The 22,380-nt window shown below is 39.2% G+C and overlaps 1 protein-coding gene across 2 annotated transcripts in view; it reads left to right on the top strand.

The window, feature by feature from the left end:
- LOC106515225 (rab11 family-interacting protein 4B) overlaps nucleotides 1-20,786 on the top strand; it is a 42,719-nt gene extending 21,933 nt beyond the window's left edge. For both annotated transcript variants that reach the window (XM_014004907.1, XM_014004908.1), the window contains 12 exons: nucleotides 7,823-8,073; nucleotides 8,149-8,334; nucleotides 9,070-9,204; nucleotides 11,165-11,200; nucleotides 12,051-12,150; nucleotides 14,626-14,729; nucleotides 14,810-14,950; nucleotides 15,023-15,104; nucleotides 16,474-16,611; nucleotides 16,772-16,930; nucleotides 18,422-18,565; nucleotides 19,594-20,786. In XM_014004907.1, the coding sequence (XP_013860361.1) occupies nucleotides 7,823-8,073; nucleotides 8,149-8,334; nucleotides 9,070-9,204; nucleotides 11,165-11,200; nucleotides 12,051-12,150; nucleotides 14,626-14,729; nucleotides 14,810-14,950; nucleotides 15,023-15,104; nucleotides 16,474-16,611; nucleotides 16,772-16,930; nucleotides 18,422-18,565; nucleotides 19,594-19,710 (1,593 nt within the window). In that variant the 3' untranslated portion in view covers nucleotides 19,711-20,786. The remainder of the gene's footprint in view (nucleotides 1-7,822; nucleotides 8,074-8,148; nucleotides 8,335-9,069; nucleotides 9,205-11,164; nucleotides 11,201-12,050; nucleotides 12,151-14,625; nucleotides 14,730-14,809; nucleotides 14,951-15,022; nucleotides 15,105-16,473; nucleotides 16,612-16,771; nucleotides 16,931-18,421; nucleotides 18,566-19,593) is intronic.
- Nucleotides 20,787-22,380: the final 1,594 nt, after the last annotated feature.

Below are 22,380 nucleotides of genomic sequence, written 5' to 3'. Positions count from 1 at the left end.
TTTTAGTTTTAAAACAACAAAAGAAAAGAACTTACCCTGGATCTGAGCTATTTCCTCCCACAAATTTGTTGCTTGCTGAAAGTCTTAAGATTTCTTCATTGACAGTTTTCTAATCTCTTCCATGAGACGCTCTTCAAATTTTGACTCCATTTCGTCCACAAATTACACCGATTCTCAAATTTATGTGTTTGGTGTCGCATCCAAAACAGTCTGACATGAACTCGCTGGGCAGTTTATTGAGCGACACCACGGACGCAGATGTAAAAAATTGATATCTGCGTGAACCTGTCCGGCGGACGGTCGCTTCGAGTCTACATTGAGTTCACGGACCTCTACGCAGTGAAGAATGCCCGAGTATCTGGAGACCTTAAGAGTGTATTCACACCAGGAAAGTCTGGTCCGGACCAAATAAGGGACTTGAATTTTTTCCTCTGGTGTGGTTTGCATTCACATTGTGCTTTTTGCAAGKGGACTATACTTTTTAAACAAAGCCACRCAGGTGACGGTCATTGCTCCCATTGGACAGAAATGATGGATCAGAGAGCACAGGATGTGAATACACCCTAAAGGTTTATCAGCTGTAGATCCAGTTGTTACTTTCAGTGTTTCAATGGAATTTAGTGGTTTTTCAGATATTTTGCCACCAATCAAACTCAAGTCGTTGCCTGTCTTTTATGGTGGCAATCAATAAACAGGAGCTAAATCAGACTGAAAATATTGTGTTAATTAGATCCAAAAGTAAAATCTTATGGTGAAAACGTCAACCAAGAAAAAAATAAATAAAAGCTCAGATGTGCTGAAATCTGTAAATGATCTTCTTTGAAGTGACCCATGTTCTAATCTTCTTAGTAATCTGACTAATACTTCCATCAGTCTTCGTATTTGAGACTTCTGACATTAAGTGGATCTGAGACTCAGAGCAGACAGATGAGTCAGAGTCGAAATGCTGAATTTCAAGCCAGATGTTAAACTACTCTACCTTTTTTGAGTGAGTTTGTGTTTGTTGTGGCAGCAACTGAGCAGCTTAGAAAAATGAGAAAAGACTTGATGAAACGAGCAAAGAGAGGAAGATGCAGAGAGTGTTCATCTCTTTGCTCAGGCTGACGAACACAAACAGGAAGAATCTGCTGCTCTCAGCCTTGGCTTTCTCTGCTGCGCTCCCTCTTTAATCCCTCTTTTTCTCCTTTTTTTTTGCACCTCCATCTTTCCCTTCCTTCATCAGTATGTGTGTGTCTCTGTTCTGCTCAGTTCTTTTCTGGCTGACTCACGCTAAATCAAAGCTTCAACAACTGTGGGTCGATCGAGTCAACGCATCTGTGGGCTCRTTGAGTCCTCCTTCACAGAGATGTAGTGCTCCCTCTTTGTTACGTCTCCTTTGTTTTTCATTGACCAGACAAAACACAAGATGATTAATGTCCAACTACTGTAGTTGTGCAACAAGGGCAACACCGTTAAAAAAGTCCCATGAGCTGTTTTAATTCCTTTAGTCTCGGTGTGCTCATAGAACACCACAAAAATGTTTCTGTAATCTCAGCTCATTTAAAACATTAGAATGTTGCTGGATCTCTTCTACAGGGAGAAACATTGATTGTGTTTCAAAGACTTTGCATGATTTGTTGGTGCAAAGATTTTTTTTTATTAAATATGTCCAGTGGGTCATGAAGTATTCTGCTAACAGACACAGGCAAAAATATCATCGGCTTAGCAAATAAGTTAAAAGTTRGCTTTTAAAGTCATGAGTCCAAAGTAATTTTCTCCCACGTTTTAATTTAAAGATCAATTGGAGCACGTGACCAAAAACTTCATTCCTTTCTGAGCCAGAAGAGCGGATTAATGATTTGTTCAACACTAAAATCACATCGACCGTCAGCACATAAACCCAACTGATGTGAGAAGTAGGCTGGGAGTCTATAATTTTATTGATGGATGCAACAATGTTGTTAGTTGTTCGGTTTGAGAGGCTTTTAGTTTCTGGAGGAACCCCTAAATTAGGCTGGCCTCACTAGCTAGCTGCTGTCACTTTAGGTGTGTGGTTTACATCATTTGCATGTGTCAACTTTTATTGTGATGGGGCTACATTGTTCATGTAAACTGGCAGATGAAACGAGCTAAATTTAAGGGCCCTATATAGTTCTAAACCTCTTTGGAGTCCCTGAAGGATGAGGCTGCCTCCATCTTAGCCCCAACCTCCTCATGAGCCTGCTCTTTACATTTTGTTATTTCTCTCAGGTGATTGGAGAACACACACTAGCTTGTGGTTTGCAAATGTAATATCACTTTTATGTGGTACACATTTCTGTTCATTAAAGGAAGTGTAAAGCCAGACTGGGTCCACATGGGTGTCCAAGCTGACGTCAGAGTCCCAAAACCAGCTCCAGTCAGTTGTGTCCCAGATGTACTGCAGCTCATCCTTTGCCTCTGGAGTTCACATGTGCAAAACTATTTTTTAAACCGGTTTGGTTGACTGGAGCTGTTTGTGTTTCAGTACCATTTGTATGTTGCCGTGATCAGAGAGTCCCAGCTCACCAGCTGTTTATGTTCAGGTAATTTCCGTGTCAGGCAGCTGTTGTTAAAATCACAAAACTAATATTACATTGTTTTTATTGCTTTTCTACATCTGCTCTGCCAGTGAACACTGTTCTCAAAGCTAGTTATATTCAGGAAGTTGAGATAAAGTTACATGGCAGTGTGGTGGTTTACAGAGACCTCACAGCGACAATGATCTCTGGTCACAAATCCTGGTTAGGGAATTTATGTGTGATGTTTGCATGTTTCCTGTTCTAGCAGGGGTTTTCCCAGAGAACTCTAGTTTTACTGCAGTTTTTCTATAAACATTTTTTTTCAGAGTGAATGAATTTTTTTGTTACTGCAACGAATTACAAAATGACTGGTATTGTATTTGGTATATCGGAGGGAGACTTTAGGTTGTGTGGTTTGGAGTCTGAACGGGTTTGGACTTTCAGAGGAAGGACAGTGGATAAATTGAACAAATGATGTTGAATACTGTATGGAACCATTGGCAGAAGGATTCCTGAAAACTACAGAGACGATTTTTAGATGTAGTGAAGGAGGATATTCAGAGTGATGGTGTGACAGGAGGATGCTGTGGAGGCAGAAAATCCACTGTGGCAACCCCTAAAGGGAGCAGCTGAAAAAAGTACCATCATATCATAATAAATACAGATGAATGACACACAGGTAAAGAGTATGCTGGAAGTACAGGATTTAGTGTCAATGTGTCATTGTACATAACATTATTGAAAGAATATGAAACACAAAGAAGCTTAAAATAGATTTTAGAGGTATGCTATATTTTGGTATTGTTATACTATTTCATGAGAACGGTTTTAATTAGGCATAYGTTTTCATGATTGTTTTGCAGTAATTAGATTATTTTATTAGAGATTTGTCAAAGTACAGACATGAGGGTACAAAAATGCCTTTTGTGAAATTGTTTCCCACTAAGATGCACCTGAAGCAACAAAGCAGATGTGCTTTTTAACAACTCCTGTGTCCTGATACCTTGGGGTGAAACTGAAAGGACARTGCAGCTTCAACAAAAGCTCTAACTTCGAGTTTACTTAGCAAAAAGATTTACACATTGTTGAGAAAAATGTGGGTGTTAACGACACCTGCTTGGTTTGATGATTTGTCTGTCTTCATCCACCTGATTGTTCTTGGTCTTTGTTGGCTGCCTCCTTCAGTCAGGCTGCAGATGGTTGTCTCACGYTTGCATTTTTTTATTACATTTATTTTATTTTAAATCAGAAATAATGCATTTCAGTTGTTGAGGGTTTTTTTCTCTGTAAGAAGTGTTTGGCTGCCATGACACCATTTTCCTTTATGTCTAATATACCTTTGAGCTCCTTGTAAACCGTCTGCTTTCTGGGTTGAACCGTCACTCACACAGCAGGGTAGTACATTATCGCTTGCCTTTGCCTTTTCATAATAAATGACTTAAGAATAAATCTATCACATAAAGCTATGTTAAGCTCATTTAAACCTGGTTCAACATTTTCCATGTTTTCTTTCTGTTTTGGTTCGAAATTACCTTCTTTACACAAGAACCTCATTCTTGTTCACCTCCCTGACACCCAGCTGGTTAAAGGAATTTAATTTAAACACGCAGATGTGTGGGTGGGGGTAAAAGGTAAAGGTCATTGCCCTCCTCATGTCTTGTTGGATGGATAATTTAATGTTTTTTGAAGGATGTATTGTCAGTATTATCAGTTAGTATATTCAGATCATGTGATCCCTAATAGGAAGATCAATTTAACTTGGAAAGAGCTCATGAGAAATTTTCATTTTTCACACTCTAAATCAAATCAAACCTGTAAGATTTCATTACTGTGGGTTTTTACACAACATCAGTTATTTAGCTCATCAGTGGGTGGAAGTGTCCTCTCTCACCTGCTTTGTCCTGGCTCTCTTGTACAATCACACTTGTTTTGTAGTGAGAAAACCCTGCACACTGTTGCTCTCCCTGCTTGTCCCTATTTCAGAACWGTAATCCTTCACCGTGTTGCTCAACAATGTCAGCATTAAAAATACATGAGTCAACGCTGAGTTTCAGAGGAGGCTTATTCTTATGTAATTGGCACATTAGCAATCATTGTTTCTGTTGCATAAAATCCCTGTGAACTTCATAAACAGAGCAGCTCTGGATGTTTCTCTACACGTTTTTGATCTCTTCCTTATTTTATTTCCTTGCAGTTATTTTACCTGTGTGTCAGCACTGTGTTTTCCTTTTTCTTTTAAAATGCACTGATCTTGTTTTCTACCCTTTTTACCAGCACTATCGTAACTGCAGTGGGTGTGAATAATTTATGTTTTTGCATATCACCCTTCCCAGTGAGCTTGYTTCTCTTTTTCTTGATTTGTCTTTTAAGTCTTCATGGTGAACGACTCTTTGCTCCCTGAAAAGTCTGGAAAGAAATATTTTTGCATGTAATCCTTAAAGCGTCKKCTTCCCTGATTTACTTGTTTGCTTGGGGAATGTTCATAGGTCCAGGATCTGTGTTTTTTGGTAAARTTTTGATGGGGTTTATTTTCTTTTTGGTTGTATGTTTTTTGTTTCTGTGTTGTTATGTTCATCTGTGTTTCCCTTTGCCATCAGTTCATTTTTCCCAGAACGTTTCCTCAGTTGTTTTTGCTCTTTCCCAGCTCATTTACACCTGTTCTCCATTTCATTAAGCTCATCTGTGTCTCACCTCCTCATCTGTCCATTTACTCTGTTTTTCTCTATACTTCTGCAGTGGATCATTGTGTGTTTATGCCATGTCCAGTTCTCCTTGRGTTATTTGTAATTAGTTGCTGCCTCATCAGCCTCTTAGTTTTGTTGATACTAATCCTTTAGTTTTTATTTGAGCTCCTTGTGTCAGTCTATATTCTTGGGTCCAACTCTCCACTGTAACAATGTATAATTAAACTGATAGTTCATGTCTTTTAAGACGGAGTGCTGATGGAGGAAGTGTTGATTTAAAATGCTTTGTTTCTGCTGTTACACCTGAATTCCCGTCTACGGGACAATAAAGGCAGTTTCTATTCTATTCTATTCTATTCTTAGGAAAGATTTTATGTAAATAAAAATAAATGAACAAAAGTCATTTACCTAAAGCAGTATCAAATTAAGATATGTTCTTCTCAGGGTATGTGTTTAGGACGACTCTCAGCTACTAAGACACAAAACTTTAGCTCAGTATCTGTAAAATCAGCTGAGGTATAGCTCCTTTTGTGTTTGATGAGGTCAGCTAGCTGTGGAGGCAATCTTGRCTCTGGTTAACTCAAAAAGTRAATCAGTTGTAGAAATTAATRAGCAAGTTTCCTTATAATCAGTTCAGTGATTCGTGAGATATTTTGCTAAGAGACAAAAGCAACAAACATGAAAGACAGGTGATAAATCTACTTGTAAAATGTCTACAGTCTGCAGCTCGAGCTACAGGAAATTAAATTTAGTCTGTGTTCATATCTCTGTCATTTGCCTCACTTCAGGGTGGGAAGGCGAGCAGGAAAGGAATGAATGTRTTTGTAAAACTGTGTCAGTTACTGCAGCAGCAGGCTTAAAAGATGTTTTTCTGTTTGCTTTAAACTGAAAAAATAAATAATTGTAAAAACCTGTACTGAAACTTGAAACCACTCCTTATTTCTTTATATTATTTTATTCACCTTTTTGGTGCTAAAATGCTATTTTCTGACAAATGGTTAACTTTGATCTTTTCTTTAAGAATCAGTTAAAGAAGTGGTAATAAACTGTGTCTGTGTGACAGGTTTAGTTCAAGTTTTTGGGTTTGTTTGTCACAGTTAAGTGGCTCAAACAAATAATTTCAAAAATCAGGAAATGCACTGAAAATTAGTGGGRAAAAAAGGAGCCACGGTTTAAGRAGAAACAAACAAATTCAGATTATCTAAAGAAGTATTGATTTAGACCACTTTAAAACAACGTTTGCCTCCTTTGAAGCAAAATATAAAGAACTGAGGACTTTTGCACAGTGTTTCACATACAGAAGGTAGAATACATACACAAAGACACAGCTGTGTCTCATACATCAAGAGTTCAGGCTTTTACTGGTGAGAAGACCATGTGAAGGAACACCAGCATCAGTGTTGTTCAAAGTACAGGAGATTTTAAGCTGCAGGCAGTTTGCATGTTGTTTGGCAGGGAAGCTTTGTTTTTGCTCAAGGGAATCAAGCACCATAAAGCTGTCTGTATGGGCTCATGTCATGGCCGTTAAACCCCACCAGACCTCAGGAGTGTACTGTGAACACCCACAMCGATAGATTCACACACCACTCCTCCTGTAAACTATCATCTGACCACTTCAGTTACACACTCTGAGTGGGTCTGAACTCGTGTYACACACTTCCAACACATTAATACTGAAATAACAATTCTGCGTAAAGAATACATTTTCTGGGAAGGTAAAACATTTCTTTCATTGCTACCACTGTGTTAGTCTCAGCTGCAGGGAAGGAATGCTAAAGAGACCTTTGTRCTTGGGTTTTATTCAAAGTGATTCAGCCCCAGACCCCCAGTCAGCTTTTTATTACAGAGCAAAGCCCCCGTGTTTGTGTTAGACGCTGTAATTTACTTGTGAAAATGCTTCTGTGAGTGTTTGAGTGGCATTAGAATGGGATGACTCCACACAAATTACCCCAAATTTCCACTTTATCCCATCTCAGAAATGTATCTAAAACAGTCTACTTCAGAGGCGCTCACTCCTGTCTCATATACACAYTGTACTCTTAATTCCATAGTATTTTCTCTTGGTYTTGTTTGTGCCTCTTTTTTATCCTTACTCTTACTGCCTTCCCTCTCCCTTCTTTTAATTCTATCCAGTCTGTGTCTYTAACCCACCAGTCAAACTTCTGGGTCACTTGTTCAGTCCTGCTGAGATGAGCCATGTTCTCTGTTGGACTAGAGAAGATTTGAACAGTTTTAGAAGACATGACCTCTGACCTCTAACCTTTCACTCCTCTATGATTACAGAACCTGTATGAGCTTAAGATTCCTCCCACAGTGAAGGAATCTGCACAGTGGAAAACATTTGACCTCATCTTCCCCCTTACTGCTCAAAGTATTGATCTATAAGTAGATCTGATGCAAAAAAAAAGGGATTTAATAAATAAAGTTGGCCTGGTTTTACCTTTTTAAATACTTTTAAACTAGTGTAATATTTAGGTATTTTGGGAGAATAAAAAAACACTTCTTATGCTTATTTATCTTCTAGTCACTCAGTCTCAGAGCACACTGCAAAAAGTTATATACTGTATATATTTTAAAGTGTACCTTTTATGCCTAACCTTTCTTCTGATCTTTCTCCAGGACGGTGAGAAGGAGCGGGTTTGTCCGGTCATCATGTGCACCCGGACCTCTCCGGCTCCGGTTCCTGACTTCCAGTTGTTCCCTGGAGAGGTGGGGGAGCCTGAGGAGGGCGTGGCAGAGCAGGGCAGGGAGAGGGAATCGGACCGAGACAGCGCCGCGGAAAGCTCCCAGGGGTCGGACACCTCTGAGGGTCCCGCCAGACTGGGGGAAAAGGAAGACGAGCTGGGAGACCTTTTTTTCCCTGGAGAGAAGTGAGCACCGCTGGATCCTTTTGAACCTCTGTCTGAAATGCAGATTTTAACAGTTTGTTTCTCCCTGGTTTACAGGCGTGCTCAGACAAGTATCTCTGTGACCTCTGACCTGTCAACACGCTCCTCAGCTTCTCTGAACGAGGAGCAGTTTGAGGACTACGGAGAGGGGGAGGAACCAGATTACGCGGCCAGCAGCCCCTCACCAGACGACGAAACTCGAACCAACGGCTACTCTGACCTCGGCTCGTCTGTGCCGTCAAGGTGAGAGCTGAAGAAAAAAACATAATTCAGGTTTTCTGTGCTGTAACACCTAGAATCTCATTGGTTGAAGATTTTYCTTTCTTTGAATTTAAGTTAGTTTTATTCAGTTCTAGAGTAAAGTCTAATCAGATCCATTTTTACAAAGATTATCATTTCAGATTTGTTCATTTCAAAACTTTAGGTCAGTCACTTTATAAAGATTGTGTTGTCTTTTATCCTTCACAAGTTTCCACCTGTTACATCCTCCATGTGTACAAGTTGTCTGTAGAGTTTAAAGTCATTGAAGCAACTTGTAAAATGTTTTTARTAACTGCAACTCCATTAATATTTAATGGATTTGAGTCTCCAGTCTGTAWGCTCCAGAATATTATCTGACTCATTATTCAGACTGAGGAAGTGTAGTTTAGGAGTTCTCGCCCTTGAGGCAACATTAATATTCATCAAAGCCTTATTTTTAAAAGGTTTAATMCTCCCAGATGATGAACTGGCAATACGGCTCTTTTTTATTTCATAACAAGTGGAAAAAAACTCCCCAAAAAGAGTTTGTGTGGAGATTTAAATTCAAAATGAGTTTCAGTGTTATAAGAAGTTTTGTACATCTCGGCACAGGAAAGAAAAACTTTCAGCAGCCATTTTTCTGACAAAAGTGTAGATTTCTATTTTTTTCTGAGTATTATTTTAAAACGGTCTGAAAATGCAGGTACAGTTTAAGTCTTTTCGTTTGTGTTTTTACAGTGCGGGTCAGACACCTCGTAAAGTGCGCCACCAATACGCTGCAGATCTCATGGATGTCTACTGCTCTCAGTGCAGCAAAAAGGTCAACCTGCTCAACGACCTGGAGGCTCGCCTCAAACACCTCAGGGCTAGCAGGTAAACACAACAACAGCAGGTAAACACAACAACAGCATGGACAAACACTGAGTGAATGTTATATAAGTCCTGTGCTTACCTCAGCTCCCTCTGTATCAGGAGAAGTATTATTGGAAACATAATCCATGGTCGCCATTTATAGCTGCACAGTTGACCTAAAAATGCTAATGACACCTAATAACCACATACGCTCACAACTAGGCACACGTGTGTCAGTCAGGAATGTTAAATTCCCRTTAAATTTGTAAATTATGTTTTGTTTGAATGTGTTCTAAGGATAAAAGGGGCAGACATTATAAGATTTATTCTTCTTCTGCTACCTTTCATTTTATTTAGATTTTTTATTTGTGTAATTTTGTTTTTTTTAATTGTATATAGTTTATTTTTATAGAAATGAATAATTTTTTGGAAAAAAAAGATCAGTCTAATGTTTTTTAAATGCAGATTGAGATGCAATGTTACTCTGTGCTCGTAGCTGCAGTAACTTTGCTTTTAGGGAAATTCACTAGTGTTCCTCTGAGTAGGGATGTAGAGAATAAAAGAAACAGAACTGGAAGATAGAAAAAAGTGAGTTGTAATTGAAAGCATACTGAAATCTTGAGATATTTCTCTGAAACGAGTGAGTTTACATAAAGTGAGTTAAAGGAGACATACAGTATGCTTTTAAATCATGCTTTTTAACATTTAAATCATTAAGCTGGGGTCTATATAAAGTGGAACTGCAATGCTTTGATCTGAATTCCTCCTTATTGTAACTCCACAAGCCCCTCTTTCACCCCTTTTCTGGGGCATGTCTCAGATTAACTCATTTTGAGGCTGTTTCTTTAAATCTAAACGAGGCGCTTCAAACCCCGCCCCCCTCCACCTTTTAGACCCGTTTATTCCAGTTTGATAGATGAGTTTATGACTATATAATTGCACAGAAACCTTTTATTTAAAAATGAATTAAAATGTCAACAAGGGGAAACTTGTCCAGCAGTACTGGTAAAAAAAAAATATTTTTTTTTTCTGCACTACTAGAGTCTCCAAATACACAACAAAATGTATTTAATGACTAAAAAAATTGATTTTGCATATGTTCCCTTTAAGTGTTAAACTGCATGGTGGGAGGAATAAAACAAGCAAATTTGTTTCAGTGTTTTCATGTCAGTTAGTCTAAATGTGGGGGAAAAAATGGCTGTGGTTAAGGGGTTGTTCTCTAACCAGAAAGTTGGTGGTTCGATTCCCCCGCTATTCAGTCATATATGTGGAAGTGTCCCTGGGCAAGACACCGAATCCCCACTGTCTCAGATGTGTGTCCCATCAGAGTATGAATGTGATTTGAAGCACTGATTAGTCTCTATAGGTTGATTTTGTACATGTTAGCTTTGCAGAGAGATAACAGAGTGCTGAGTGAATGGGTCAATGAAGACACAGATTGTAAAGTGCTTTAAGTATGCTGGTTGGATAGAAAGGCACTTTATAAGTCTATTTATCCATTTACCATAAACTAATCAACATTAAATGTAAAGAAGCTGTTCATTTTCCCATGGATCACAAATAGATATTTCGGTAAAGAAAGAAAGGAAAGGTTTTGTATACTTACGTAATGATTAAAAAAATGCTTTGAATGAAGCTATAACGCCTTCTTTTTAGTTTTCTATCAGCACAAACATTTCGTTGTGTAGTCTTGCAGCGTGTTTGCTCATTTTTGTTAATCYGATGTGAAAGAAGGCACAGACACGTTCATTATTCTGCAGAAGTCTTTGTGCTGAGACGGTCTCTGAGCTGACACACAAACCCATGTTCACTGAACCAGAACCGACACGTCTTTCAGAGTTTCTTTCCCTATTATTACCGTGTATCAAACACTGAATAACCAACTCTTAATTACTGTCATTTCAGCTGTCATACTGAGTTATGATTTTTATTATAGTAAATAATGTAAAAAACTGATAAAAGGCTTTTTTCTCTTTTGTAGCCCCAGCAGAAAAATCTCCAGCACAGCTTTTGGAAGGTAAGCTGATCACTTCGTGTGTGTGTGTGACATCAAAGGTCACTCTTGTGTGTGTGTGTGTGTGTGTGTGTGTGTGTGTGTGTGTGTGTGTGTGTGTGTGTGTGTGTGTGTGTGTGTGTGTGTGGCTGCCTTCCACAGCCTGCGTCGCACGTGTGTGTGGCGTTTGTTGACAGAAGCCTGAACACACAGAGGCAGGCTGGCCCTCGCTGCCTCCTTATCTCTCAGGTGTGCTCTAACGACCGGTTAAAGATTAAYTGGGCGTTCAGAGAAAATACAGCCACGTTTGTTTTCCTTCCTGAGTCGAGGAAGGGAGTGTGGATGTGAGCTTTTCCCGCAGCAGCTGTGAAACTGAAAGATATGCCCTATATTGGGGCTTTTGTCCTATTTTGCAGCCACACAAACTGAGTTATGGTGGCAGAGTGAGAATGGCCTGTCAGCTCTGATATATGTGTTCAATATAAGCTTTGGCTCCATGTCTCTGCTTCTTCTCCTTGTGTCTGTGTCCCTTTTGATGACATCTTCTGCTTTATTGCTCTCTTTATTTGTATCCTGTCGTCTTTGTTTCCTCTCCTTTTCTTCATCTCTGCTCTTTGCATGTCCCGCCTGAATAATAGCTCTTGTTGTTGGGTTWTTCCAGCTAAAATCACGTTGTCACAGCGGAGCATAGTCAGACATGTACACACACCTGTGTTTGTGTTTAGTCTACTGTCTGTATGTGTGGTAATTGAAATTCAACTTTCTCCTGGGCATTCTCCTCATGCTGCACCTTTTTACACTCACTCCTGTAGAAAAATGACCCTCACTAGTCTTTTGCAGATACCTAAACGTGTGTTAATGTGTGTCTGAGCAGGCAGCTGCTCCACCACAGCAACCTGAGCAGCAGAAACGGCAGCACTGAAGACCTTTTTCGAGACAGCATCGACTCCTGCGACACCGACCTCAACGAGAAGGTGTGAATATCTTTTTCTTTCTGCAGCTTATTTGTCCATTTCTGTTTGCAGAAAATTAAGAACTAGAATTAGAATTCCTTTTGTTGTCATTGTACAAGTAGCACAACAAAACTTACAGATGAGCGGCTCTCGAAGGCAGTGCAGAATAACAGTTCTCAAAAAACAGTAGTTAAGTAACCACAATGAATATATACTATGAAATAAAAGAAGTAAAGTTTAAATAGAAGTATAAAATAGAAAAATAAATAACAGCAGTTTTGAGTTTTAACTGAGCAAATGTAACTTTTCTGTGAGACTAGAAAAACCTGTAAAGGATTAAATACAGTTAATCAAATCCCAGAGAGTGAGTGGAGTTTCCTGTTGGATTCACAGCTTTAACAAAATGTATGATGAAATCTGCTGTGACCCTGAGAATTAAAGTATTTTAAGTAAGTATTTTAAGTAATAAAAGTTTTAGATTGTATAGAAGAGGCTGATTTTTTTCCATTAGCAGAGTGGTAGCATGTCCTGGGTGTGAACTCCACTGCTGTGATAAGTACCTTAACCAGTAAAATAATGGACATGTTATTGTTGTTCATTGACATAAAAAAACTAAAAGTAGCATTTTTTTTGACTGGAAGCATTCAAACAAAGAATTTGTATGATTTAGTTAGAGCTCAGAGGATGTTTTGGAGTGATTCACAGTATCTATAGAACTGACTAAGTTAGTGTCATCTTTGTTTGCTAAAAYGATTAGCTGTGGTGGACATTTTGAATTGGGTTGACTCTCAAAGTTCACCAGTTCTAAATGTGCATCTAATGGTTAATTTCTGAGAGTTATTTTATAATCTATCAGATGGTATCTGAAATATTTTGCTAATAGATGGACAAATAAACATACACTTACAGGTTTGTTTTTATATCCCCGTGGGGACCGTGGATTGACTTCCATTCACTTTCTGGTAGTTTTATAGCCTAATCCTGACCATTTATCCTAAAATTAACCTCACATGTACCTACCTGACCCTAAAACTAACCTAAACTCAATCCACATTTTGGTCTTAAACCTAACCCCACACCCGAAATTAGAATCCGTGCCTGTGGGGGCCGTGCTTTGATACCMACAAATGCACATTYGGTCCCCATGAGGCTGCCTTTTTCTGGAAAATAGTTCCCACGATGTAGGAAAAACATCCCCCCCCCCACACACACACACAACTATAGGATCTCCTGCCTTTCATGTTGGCAGGAAACAATTTTGTATCAGCTGCCAAGCAGACGTGTGCCAATACAGTTATTATAAAACAAAACCCTCATTTGACTCATATTCCATAGTGTAAAATGTCTTTATTTTTTTTACTCACCAGGGGTCTCATTTATAAAGGATTGCGTAGAAACTATACTAAAAGTGAACGTACGGCCAAAAGGCGGAAATGGCGTACGCCAAAAAAAATTCAGATTTATAAAACCGTACGTACGCACGTTTCTGCGCATCTTTCCTTTATAAATCACAGCCGCACGTCAGAGTTTGCGCACGAGGTCCCGCCTCAGGTTCTACCCTCTACACGCCCACATTCAACCATAAACAGTCAATGTAAAGTACCTCATGAATGTTAAGATGTATTTAAATCAGTCAGCTGATCAATGCCAACAAAAGTGATTGGTTCAGATGCTCCGTCGTGTGTCTGGAGGATGACAGGTGCTGACTGACAGCTGCTCACGTGAACAGAATGTCTAATTGACACAGATTTTCCCTCATTTTGCTTTAGAGTAATCTAACGATTTTTATAAAAAACAAAAATAAAAAACCTCAGCTTCAATTCAATCTCCCATCAGAGCCTGCAGGACGATAAAAACAATAAATTAAATTAAATAAGTCAGGTAAAATTAGAAATAAGTCCCCCGCTCTTCTCCTCGTCCTCTCCCCCTCCTGCCTGCTCTGTTACCCGCGGCAGACCCCCGCCCCGCGCGCGCACACACGCACGCACGCACGCACGCATCCCCCGCGCGCGCGCGTGACAAACACGGACTGGATACACGCGCTGCGTGTGTATCCAAAGCTTTTGCTGTYCTGCTGTTCTTATCGGGGAGGGGTCTGTATGGGTCGGGGTCGTCTGAGGAGGAAGCAGATGAATGGAGTTGCGCACGGGAACTTTTATTTAAGTCTGATTCTGAAGGTAAATTAAATATCCGACAGTGATCATTACACAGTGTGGCTCTAATTCTTCACTTCACCATCTGTGTCGCAGTTTCACATCTCCAAAATGAGCGTACGCATGGGTCAGAGCTGGCGTGAGGCACCGCACATTTTCACGTCAAGTTTGGATTTTATAAATCACAACCTTGGCGTAAAAAGTGGCGTACGCAAGTTTCTGGGCTCAAATTGTGCGTACGCAAGTTTTATAAATCCGACCCCTGGAAGTTTTGAACATGTTTAAGTTCAATCCTATTTTCCTTGTACATTTGAAGTTTCACAAATGTCTTTGTTCTTTGCAGGTGAGTTTTCTGGAAAAAAAAGTGGCTGAACTCGAGAATGAAATTCAGATCAATTCTGATCTGAAGTCCAAACTGAAGCAGGACAACACACAACTAGTTCACAGGTAGGGAACAGAACCCCTCATTGTGTAGTTTTCTGAAGTRAAACTCACTTTACTGATGGATTTTTGCTTCTTCATCTCAGGGTTAATGAGCTGGAGGAGCAGCTGAAGGACCAGGAAACTCGTTCAGACCAAACTCTGCAGGAGGAGTTGAGACGACACAGAGAGGCCTACAGCAAGATGGAGCGAGACAAGAACACACAGATAGAACTACTGAACGTTCGGTGAGGGTCGCACACTCGCACTGTTTCACACTAACTCAGCTGACACTGATGTTCTGGACTCTGTGTTTTCAGAGTCAAACATCTGGAGGAGGAGAACAGCGGGATGTCTCTGAGCATGAACCGACTCAAGTCGCAGACAGAAAAACTGGATGAGGTGAGCCACGTTTGTTTCCCTTGTTAATGCTCTCTGTTTTATTTCTTTTGCATTTACAGCTTCTATGGAACACCCAGTGGTGGGCAGCACTAATCTAAATATTAGTTGCACTAACCCTAAAGCACTAACTCAAATATGTACGTAGGTCCCCTAATTCTAAAATGCTAACCCACTGAAAAATTTAGCAAAAGCTCATTCTAAAGCACTAATATAATCCAGTTGTCACATGAAGCATTCTTCAGAGTCAGCATAAGACTATATTTATCTTAAGGGGATGGAAATGGTTGTGAAGCCATATTTTCGTACTTGTTTGAGAGAAAGATGTACTTTAATCCAGGATATAGGATTATGGAATGGTCTGGAGGATGATCTTAAAAAAGCTAGATCTATRTATATATTTAAAAGACAGATAAAAGCTAGTTTTCTGAAGGTATATGGAAAAGTAAGATGAGAAGCCATACGAGTTGTTGTTTGAGTTGATGTTTTTATTTTTTATTTGTATTGTTTTGTAAATTATGTTTTGTTTGAATATGTTCTGAGGATAAAAGGGGCATACATTATGACTGATTATTCTTCTGCTGCCTTTCATTTTATTTTGATTTTTTGATCTGTGTAATTTCGTTGTTTTTTATTGTATATAGTTGTTTTTAATGAAATGAATACATTTTTTGAATTGAATTGAAGTTGAATATTTACTGCGTGCAGAATGTTGTCACTTAGTGCCATTGGCCGGCCAAATATGAGTCACTTGCAGGCCACATTTGGCCCGTGGGCCTTGAGTTTGACACGTGACCTTGTAGATAAGTGACACACATATGAACAAAATGTGTGACAGCTTTCACCCTCAACTGTGCACAATAATGATGATCAATAAAGAACTCAATTAGTGCTTATAAATTTAGCCCATAAATTTAGCAAGTGCTAATCCACTAATTAATTTAAAATTTAGCAAAAGCCCTAAAGCACTAATCAATAAATTAGTTCCACTATTAGTGCTTTAGGGGAACTGTGCCCACCACTGGTAACACCTTTAACTGTGGCAACCRGTTACTGTGTCTTTATCCTTTTAATACACTCATAACATTTAGTCGTTTTAAAATGAGCACCTTCCTCATCTGTCAAGTTCATTCTTCCACAAAGACGAGGAGGATTTAAATCACAGCCTTCAGATTTCTGATCTTAATTTGAGACTATGCCTTTATAAATAACATCATCGTTCAGATGTACCATACAAGAATGTACAACACACAGATAAATAAAAGTTTGCTTTGTCTTAGTTAAATCTATTGGCAAACTAACTGATACAGAAGTAGAAATCAGTGAAATAACTTTAAAATCCCATCATGTGTGCGTTTGTGTCCATCCTCAGGAGAAACAAAGGATGACAGACAAGCTGGAAGACACAAGTCTGAGGCTGAAGGATGAGATGGACCTCTACAAGAAAATGATGGATAAACTGAAACAGAACCGGCAACAGTACCAGAAAGACAAGGACGCCATGCAGGAGGTAGGAGGGATCAATTTAACTTAYCAAAATCCAGCCAAATGTGCTGTTTGCTCAAYTTCCACTGTTACTCATCTTTTATGTCAGCTCATACATTTCCACCCACACAAGGCTGTCTCTGCACTGTCTAACCTCCTTCCCCGGTCCGTTCCGTGTTGTGCAGCTGATCGAGGACCTCCGTCGAGAGCTGGAACACCTGCAGCTCTACAAGCTGGAGGCTGAGAAGCCTGGCCGGACCCGCAGCTCTTCCTCTGGGCTTGCAGACTTCAGCAGCAGGACCAGGGAGGTGGAGCTCGAGCACGAGGTCAAGAGGCTCAAACAGGTACGGATAAAACCAAATTGTGCTATTCAGAGTGCTTTAAGTGTATTTACTTTGATTTGAAAGTGGAAAGAAAATAATCTATGGTTTTCAGGCTAACATTACTGATCAAACAGCATCATGAAGACCAAGGAAGGCATTAAATCAGGTTAGGGATAAATTTGTTGTGATATTTAAAGCAGGATTGAACTCCTAAGTTTTGAACATGTCATGAAGCTCAGTCCATCATCTGATAATGGAGAGAGGAGGACTTGCAGATCCGTGGATGTCCACCTAAACTAACAGGCTGAGAAGCAGCTTTAGATCCACAGCTCAGGTGGGACAATCTGTCCACAGGACAACCAGTAGTCTTCCACAAATCTTGTTGTAAAGCCTGGTTTGTAGTTCAAAAGTAGTCAAATTGTATCTCGGTGACATAGCTGTGACAAAAACTGAGTATTTTTCTTATCAGCGAGTTTCGATGTCTTCTGTCTTCAGGACCCTGKAAATCAAATGTGTAGTAGAGCAACATTTAAACACATTTCACTGTTTTACAGCTCTAAAGCTTGTAAGACAATAATGGTGACTTTTGTGCTACTAAAGATGTTTAATTTCTGCTGCTTTCATAAATCATGGATGCTTTTTGGTRTTTTTATGTCTCCAGTTTGACCTGGGGGCGTACAGTGCAGCAGTGGATTTAGTGCATATTTTAAAACTTTATTGTACTAGTGGGATAATAAGCTTGACGACAGCCCATAAATTACTCTTTTCACAGCTCTTAAAATCCCCTTTTTTACTGCAGACCTGCCCTACATGAGTTATTGATATCTTGACTTTGAAATGGAGAATCCAGTTATTTAAGAGAGTTCAGTTTTGTCGGCATATATGTTAGTGATGGGAATTACAGCTCCCAAACGACTCCTCGAGAGTAAAACTGAAGTAAAGATGTGTCTGAGAGCTGCTGCTCTGTTAATGAATGAAAAAAAACAGGAGAATATCTGCATATCTGTTTTTCTTTTGCTTTTCCTCTTGCATATTTAAAGTTAAAACACTGTTTGTGTAACAGCTTTAAAATGTGAGACAGCCTGTCTCATGCTTGTTTCTGTAAATTCCTCTACTCCGTCTTTTCCTCAGAATTTCATCTCCTGTTAAAATTGCTTCTGTGACCTTTGAAGCCCTAATTAAGCCCAAATCACAAAGGGTTAGAGTGAACTTGTCTGAGTTAATTGGGGTCAGAGCGGATGATGGTTAAAAAGCGAACTGACTTCTCATCAGCAGTTAAATCATAATCAAGCTTTTATAAGTCAGCAGACGGAGCTGAGAAACTGTCGACACACAGCGTGTTAAATCCATATTATCTGCGCCTTCATGTGTTTGCTGCTCAAAATTATATAAAGCAACGTGTTAAATTAAGCTTGAAGAGGGAAAAATGAGACGACACAACTTGTGTGGTCCACGCACTTATCTTTATTTGCTGTTGTCTCCTTTTCCTCCCACGCTGGTGGTGTATTTCAGGAGAATCAGAAGCTGAAGGAGCAGAACGATGAGCTGAACGGTCAGATCATCAGCCTCAGTTTGTTTGAGGCCAAGAACCTGTTTGCCACACAAACCAAGGCTCAGTCTTTAGCTGCTGAGATCGATAACGCCTCCAAAGACCAGGTAAAATCAATTTATCATAATTCTGACTCAGCATTCAAACTGCTGTTTCCTGATTATTATTTTTTTTCTGTATGTATTTGGCACTGATTCTGCATAATTTATGATGTTTTACCCATTTAAGATACCAAAACTCTCAGCTTATTCAGGAAATGGGTGCTATTACTTTTACTTTGGTGTTTTGTAACTTTTATACTTTCTAAAATATTTAACAGGATCAAATATTAACTCGTAGAAATACACAGATTTATTCATTTTCTTGCAAATCTGTTTCAGCGTCCTTGCTCTGATTTTATCTTCTTGAAGAACTTTTACTTTTTCACTACCATTCTGCTTTTATTAGCCTCAGCTAGCCTTATGCTGTTTCTAGCTAGTATTGGCTTCATTTTAGCTTTTAGCTAGTGTTTTGCTCTTTGTGCTCACTGAATTTTGGAAGTCATTGCTGTTTTATTTAAAACTATCATTCCTACGATATTTAGGTTTATATCCTATTAAAACTATTCCAGTGATTCCTGAGGTATTTTGAGTTTTTTTTTTCCTTCCTAGTAATCAGAGTTTAGCTGTATTTCTGGGGCATAACTCAGCATGACTGTCATAAATATTACAATATATAACTAATCTGTCCTGCATAACACAGCAGATCAGTGCCTCTGACTAACCTCAGTTAATTCTTTAAAGAATAGTTTGCTTTATTTCTGAAGAGATGTTATTAGTAATTCGTATCTGACCTTCAGTAGAAACTATTCAGTGTTATTAGTTTGTATCAGTTTGTATTATCTTAGGGCACAAGCTAACAGCTAGTCTGTTGGCCAGGAAAATTTCTGTCATTTTAAAACACCAATCTTTAAAGTATTTTATGTTAAAACAATTTTATGAACTTTTACAGCACTGTCTCTTCTGCATTAGATAATTATTTACACATAAGTCTGTGGTTTTATTCTAGTTTTACCTCAGTGTTTGTAAGTTTTGTGAAGCAGCACAGCTAATCAATGAGCAGAAATAAAGATGTTGATGTTTGTATCTGTCTGCAGTTAATGGAAGCTCTGAAGGAGCAGGAGGAAATCAACTTACGCCTGCGACAGTACATGGATAAAATCATCCTGTCCATCCTGGACCACAACCCGTCCATTCTGGAGATAAAGACCTAGCAGTGGCTGAACTGGAGTGATCCTGGTTGTTCCAGTTTCCTGTGACCTGAGCTAAGACTCTGCACTCGAGGAAAACGGGCATTCAGGCTCGGTTTTTAAATAAATGGACGTGTTTTGCTCACGGCTGTTTGTATTCAGAGCTTTTTTGCGTCAAACTAAAAGGGACATTTCTCAGCAAGCGAACGCTTACTTATTGATGGTTATGCAAATGTGACTGGTTTGTTTCAGTCTGCACTGTTTTTATCTTCTGCTGCTGCTGTGATTTACTGTTATCGTCTGTTTTGTCTCGCTATGAGTCTTTAATTTATGTGACCCAGAAACTAATCTGAGCCCAAGGTGCTTGTACGATTGGCACAATCACTCGATGTAGAACACTGGACGGTTACTGGATCCTGATGGGATGGCAGGTGCGAGACGGACATGAAGGCAGACTTTTTGCCCGACCTGTTCATGGATCTCGTCAGAGCACGGAACCACTAACTTGGAAAAGCAAGTTTTCATTAAAAAGACTGGGACAAGAGGCAGAAGTGAAGAAAAAGAAAGCGGGTACGAGAATTTTTCAAAGCAAACGCAAAAGAAAGTGTTGGTTAATGTTGGACCCAGTATGTTGAGAGAGTATTTTTGTCAAGTCAGTAAAAGTATGCTGAAGAAAAATATTTTTTAAACTTGAAAACATGTCTTCCGGGAAACCTTCAAAATGCACATGAGGTCTCACAATTCAAAAAGAATGTTTTTTTTTCCCATTGATGAGTTGATTGAGAGGAGAAGCTGAAGCAGAAACCATGGAGTGTCTTTAAACTGGAACTTCTGTGGCTGCTAATGCAAGCAGAGCCTGATCTTAAAAAGCTTCCCAGTTTCTAGTAATAATAGACCCAAACAATGTTGCACAGAAACATTTAAATATGAATGTACAAGATGGATTCATGTTGGGGTGACGCAGCCATTGTAAAATGACTCAGCAATCTGTCTGTCTTTGCTTCACATACAGAGCCTCCATGTGTTGTGAACAGAAATCTGATGTGAGGTGGTAGGAATCAGGTTCCTCAGTTTAATAAACTGTACACATGGATTCACAATAACATTTGTGTTTAAGTGCAGCAGGTGTGTTTAGCTTTGTTTTTAGTGTGAAAGAGGAAAATGAGATTTAAGATTTAAGGACTTTTTTGCAAATTGCAGTTGTCATATCCAGTGTCCTCAATATAGGATGAGTCAAAAGTCTCAGGACACCCTTTAATATTAGAAAAAAAAGAGAAAATGACACATCTGAATATCCCAGAAAGTAGTTGGTGAGAGGGCCTATATGGCTATGTCCAGAACATGGCCGCCATCTTARATCCACCATATAATATACAATATAAGGCAAGGTTTTCCAAAGATAAGCCCCGCCTCACCCGAAACTTGCTGAGGTGTTCAGATGTGTCGTTTCCCTTTTTATTTCTGAAATAACAGGGTGTCCTGTGACTTTTGACTCACCCTGCAGAACACAGGTGTCAAACTCATTTTCACCAAGAACCACATGAGCATCATGACTGTTCTCCAAGGGTTAGTTCTAATTAATTTTGACGTTTCGTTTTTAACTCTAAACCATGAAACATCCTCGTCTCGTTGCTATGGCGGAGCACTGCCAACAAAACAATAACTGAGCTCTACGTGGTATTTCCTGCATAGAATGTTTTTAATATGTTCTCTTATAAACACTGAGGTGAAAAAAAACGGTGAAATGGAGATTTTACACAGCCAGTTTTGCTGGTTGCCTGCTACTTTTGAACCCTGTGTATCTCCACCTACTGGTGGGATGCTGTTTTGTGAGGAAAATTATCAATAAGCAAAAAGGGAGATCTAGTTGTTGGCTTTAAAATGGCACATAACTAATTTAAAGGGGCAACATCATGTAAAATCAACTTTTTTGTGGTTTATATCATGTTATAATGTTATCCCCTTCTCAAAAACAGACTCAGAGTCTTGCTTTGAGTCATTCGTTCATGTTTGAGAACTCTTGTGCTGTCCTGAGGCAGCCAGGCAGGAGAGAAAAAACAACTGGTTGGGCCTAGAGCCGCCTTTTAGGAGCAGCTCCTCCTGTGCTGTCTCTCCAAACAGAGCAGGACTCCTRCAGGCTATCAGTAGCAACAATTGACAAACAAATACTTGGTAAAACTGATCATCTACTGAGCTCCGGTTCTTCAGAAAACTTTCCRGTCCGACTGTAAGGTTCAATTGTTGCTGCTTTTTTATTATTATTGCAACAAAATAGGCTAAAACACTACAGGTTGTAAACGGCATGAAGCTGTTGTGATGATGTGCAGAAATGGGCCTGATGGTTCTTAAAAAGACGGAGGCCAATTTCAAGGTGTTTAGAAACGGCTGCGATGTGAAGTCAACAGCATTTTCATAACAACCGAAGGTGATCATAAATAGTTACTTTACTATTAACTATATACCTGAGAAACACAAAATATTGACCCTTTAAGACATCTTTGAAGCTCTCGCAGGCCGTATAAAATGACGTAGCAGGCCACATTTGGCACACGGGCCTTACTTTTGTCATGAGTTGTAAAATCAGCGTTTTCACCTAAATCACATTTTTATAAATTAATTTAAAAATCCTCTAAAAGTCCTTACAACAGTTTAAATTAGAAATGTACCAGTTTATTATTTTGAAGATGTTTTGTC

The sequence above is a fragment of the Austrofundulus limnaeus genome, unplaced genomic scaffold (genome assembly GCF_001266775.1).
Source record: "Austrofundulus limnaeus strain Quisiro unplaced genomic scaffold, Austrofundulus_limnaeus-1.0 Scaffold27, whole genome shotgun sequence".
NCBI classification, from domain to species: Eukaryota; Metazoa; Chordata; class Actinopteri; order Cyprinodontiformes; family Rivulidae; genus Austrofundulus; species Austrofundulus limnaeus.
Note: the sequence above shows the minus strand (reverse complement) of the source record. Positions and strands in the feature narration are given on the sequence as shown.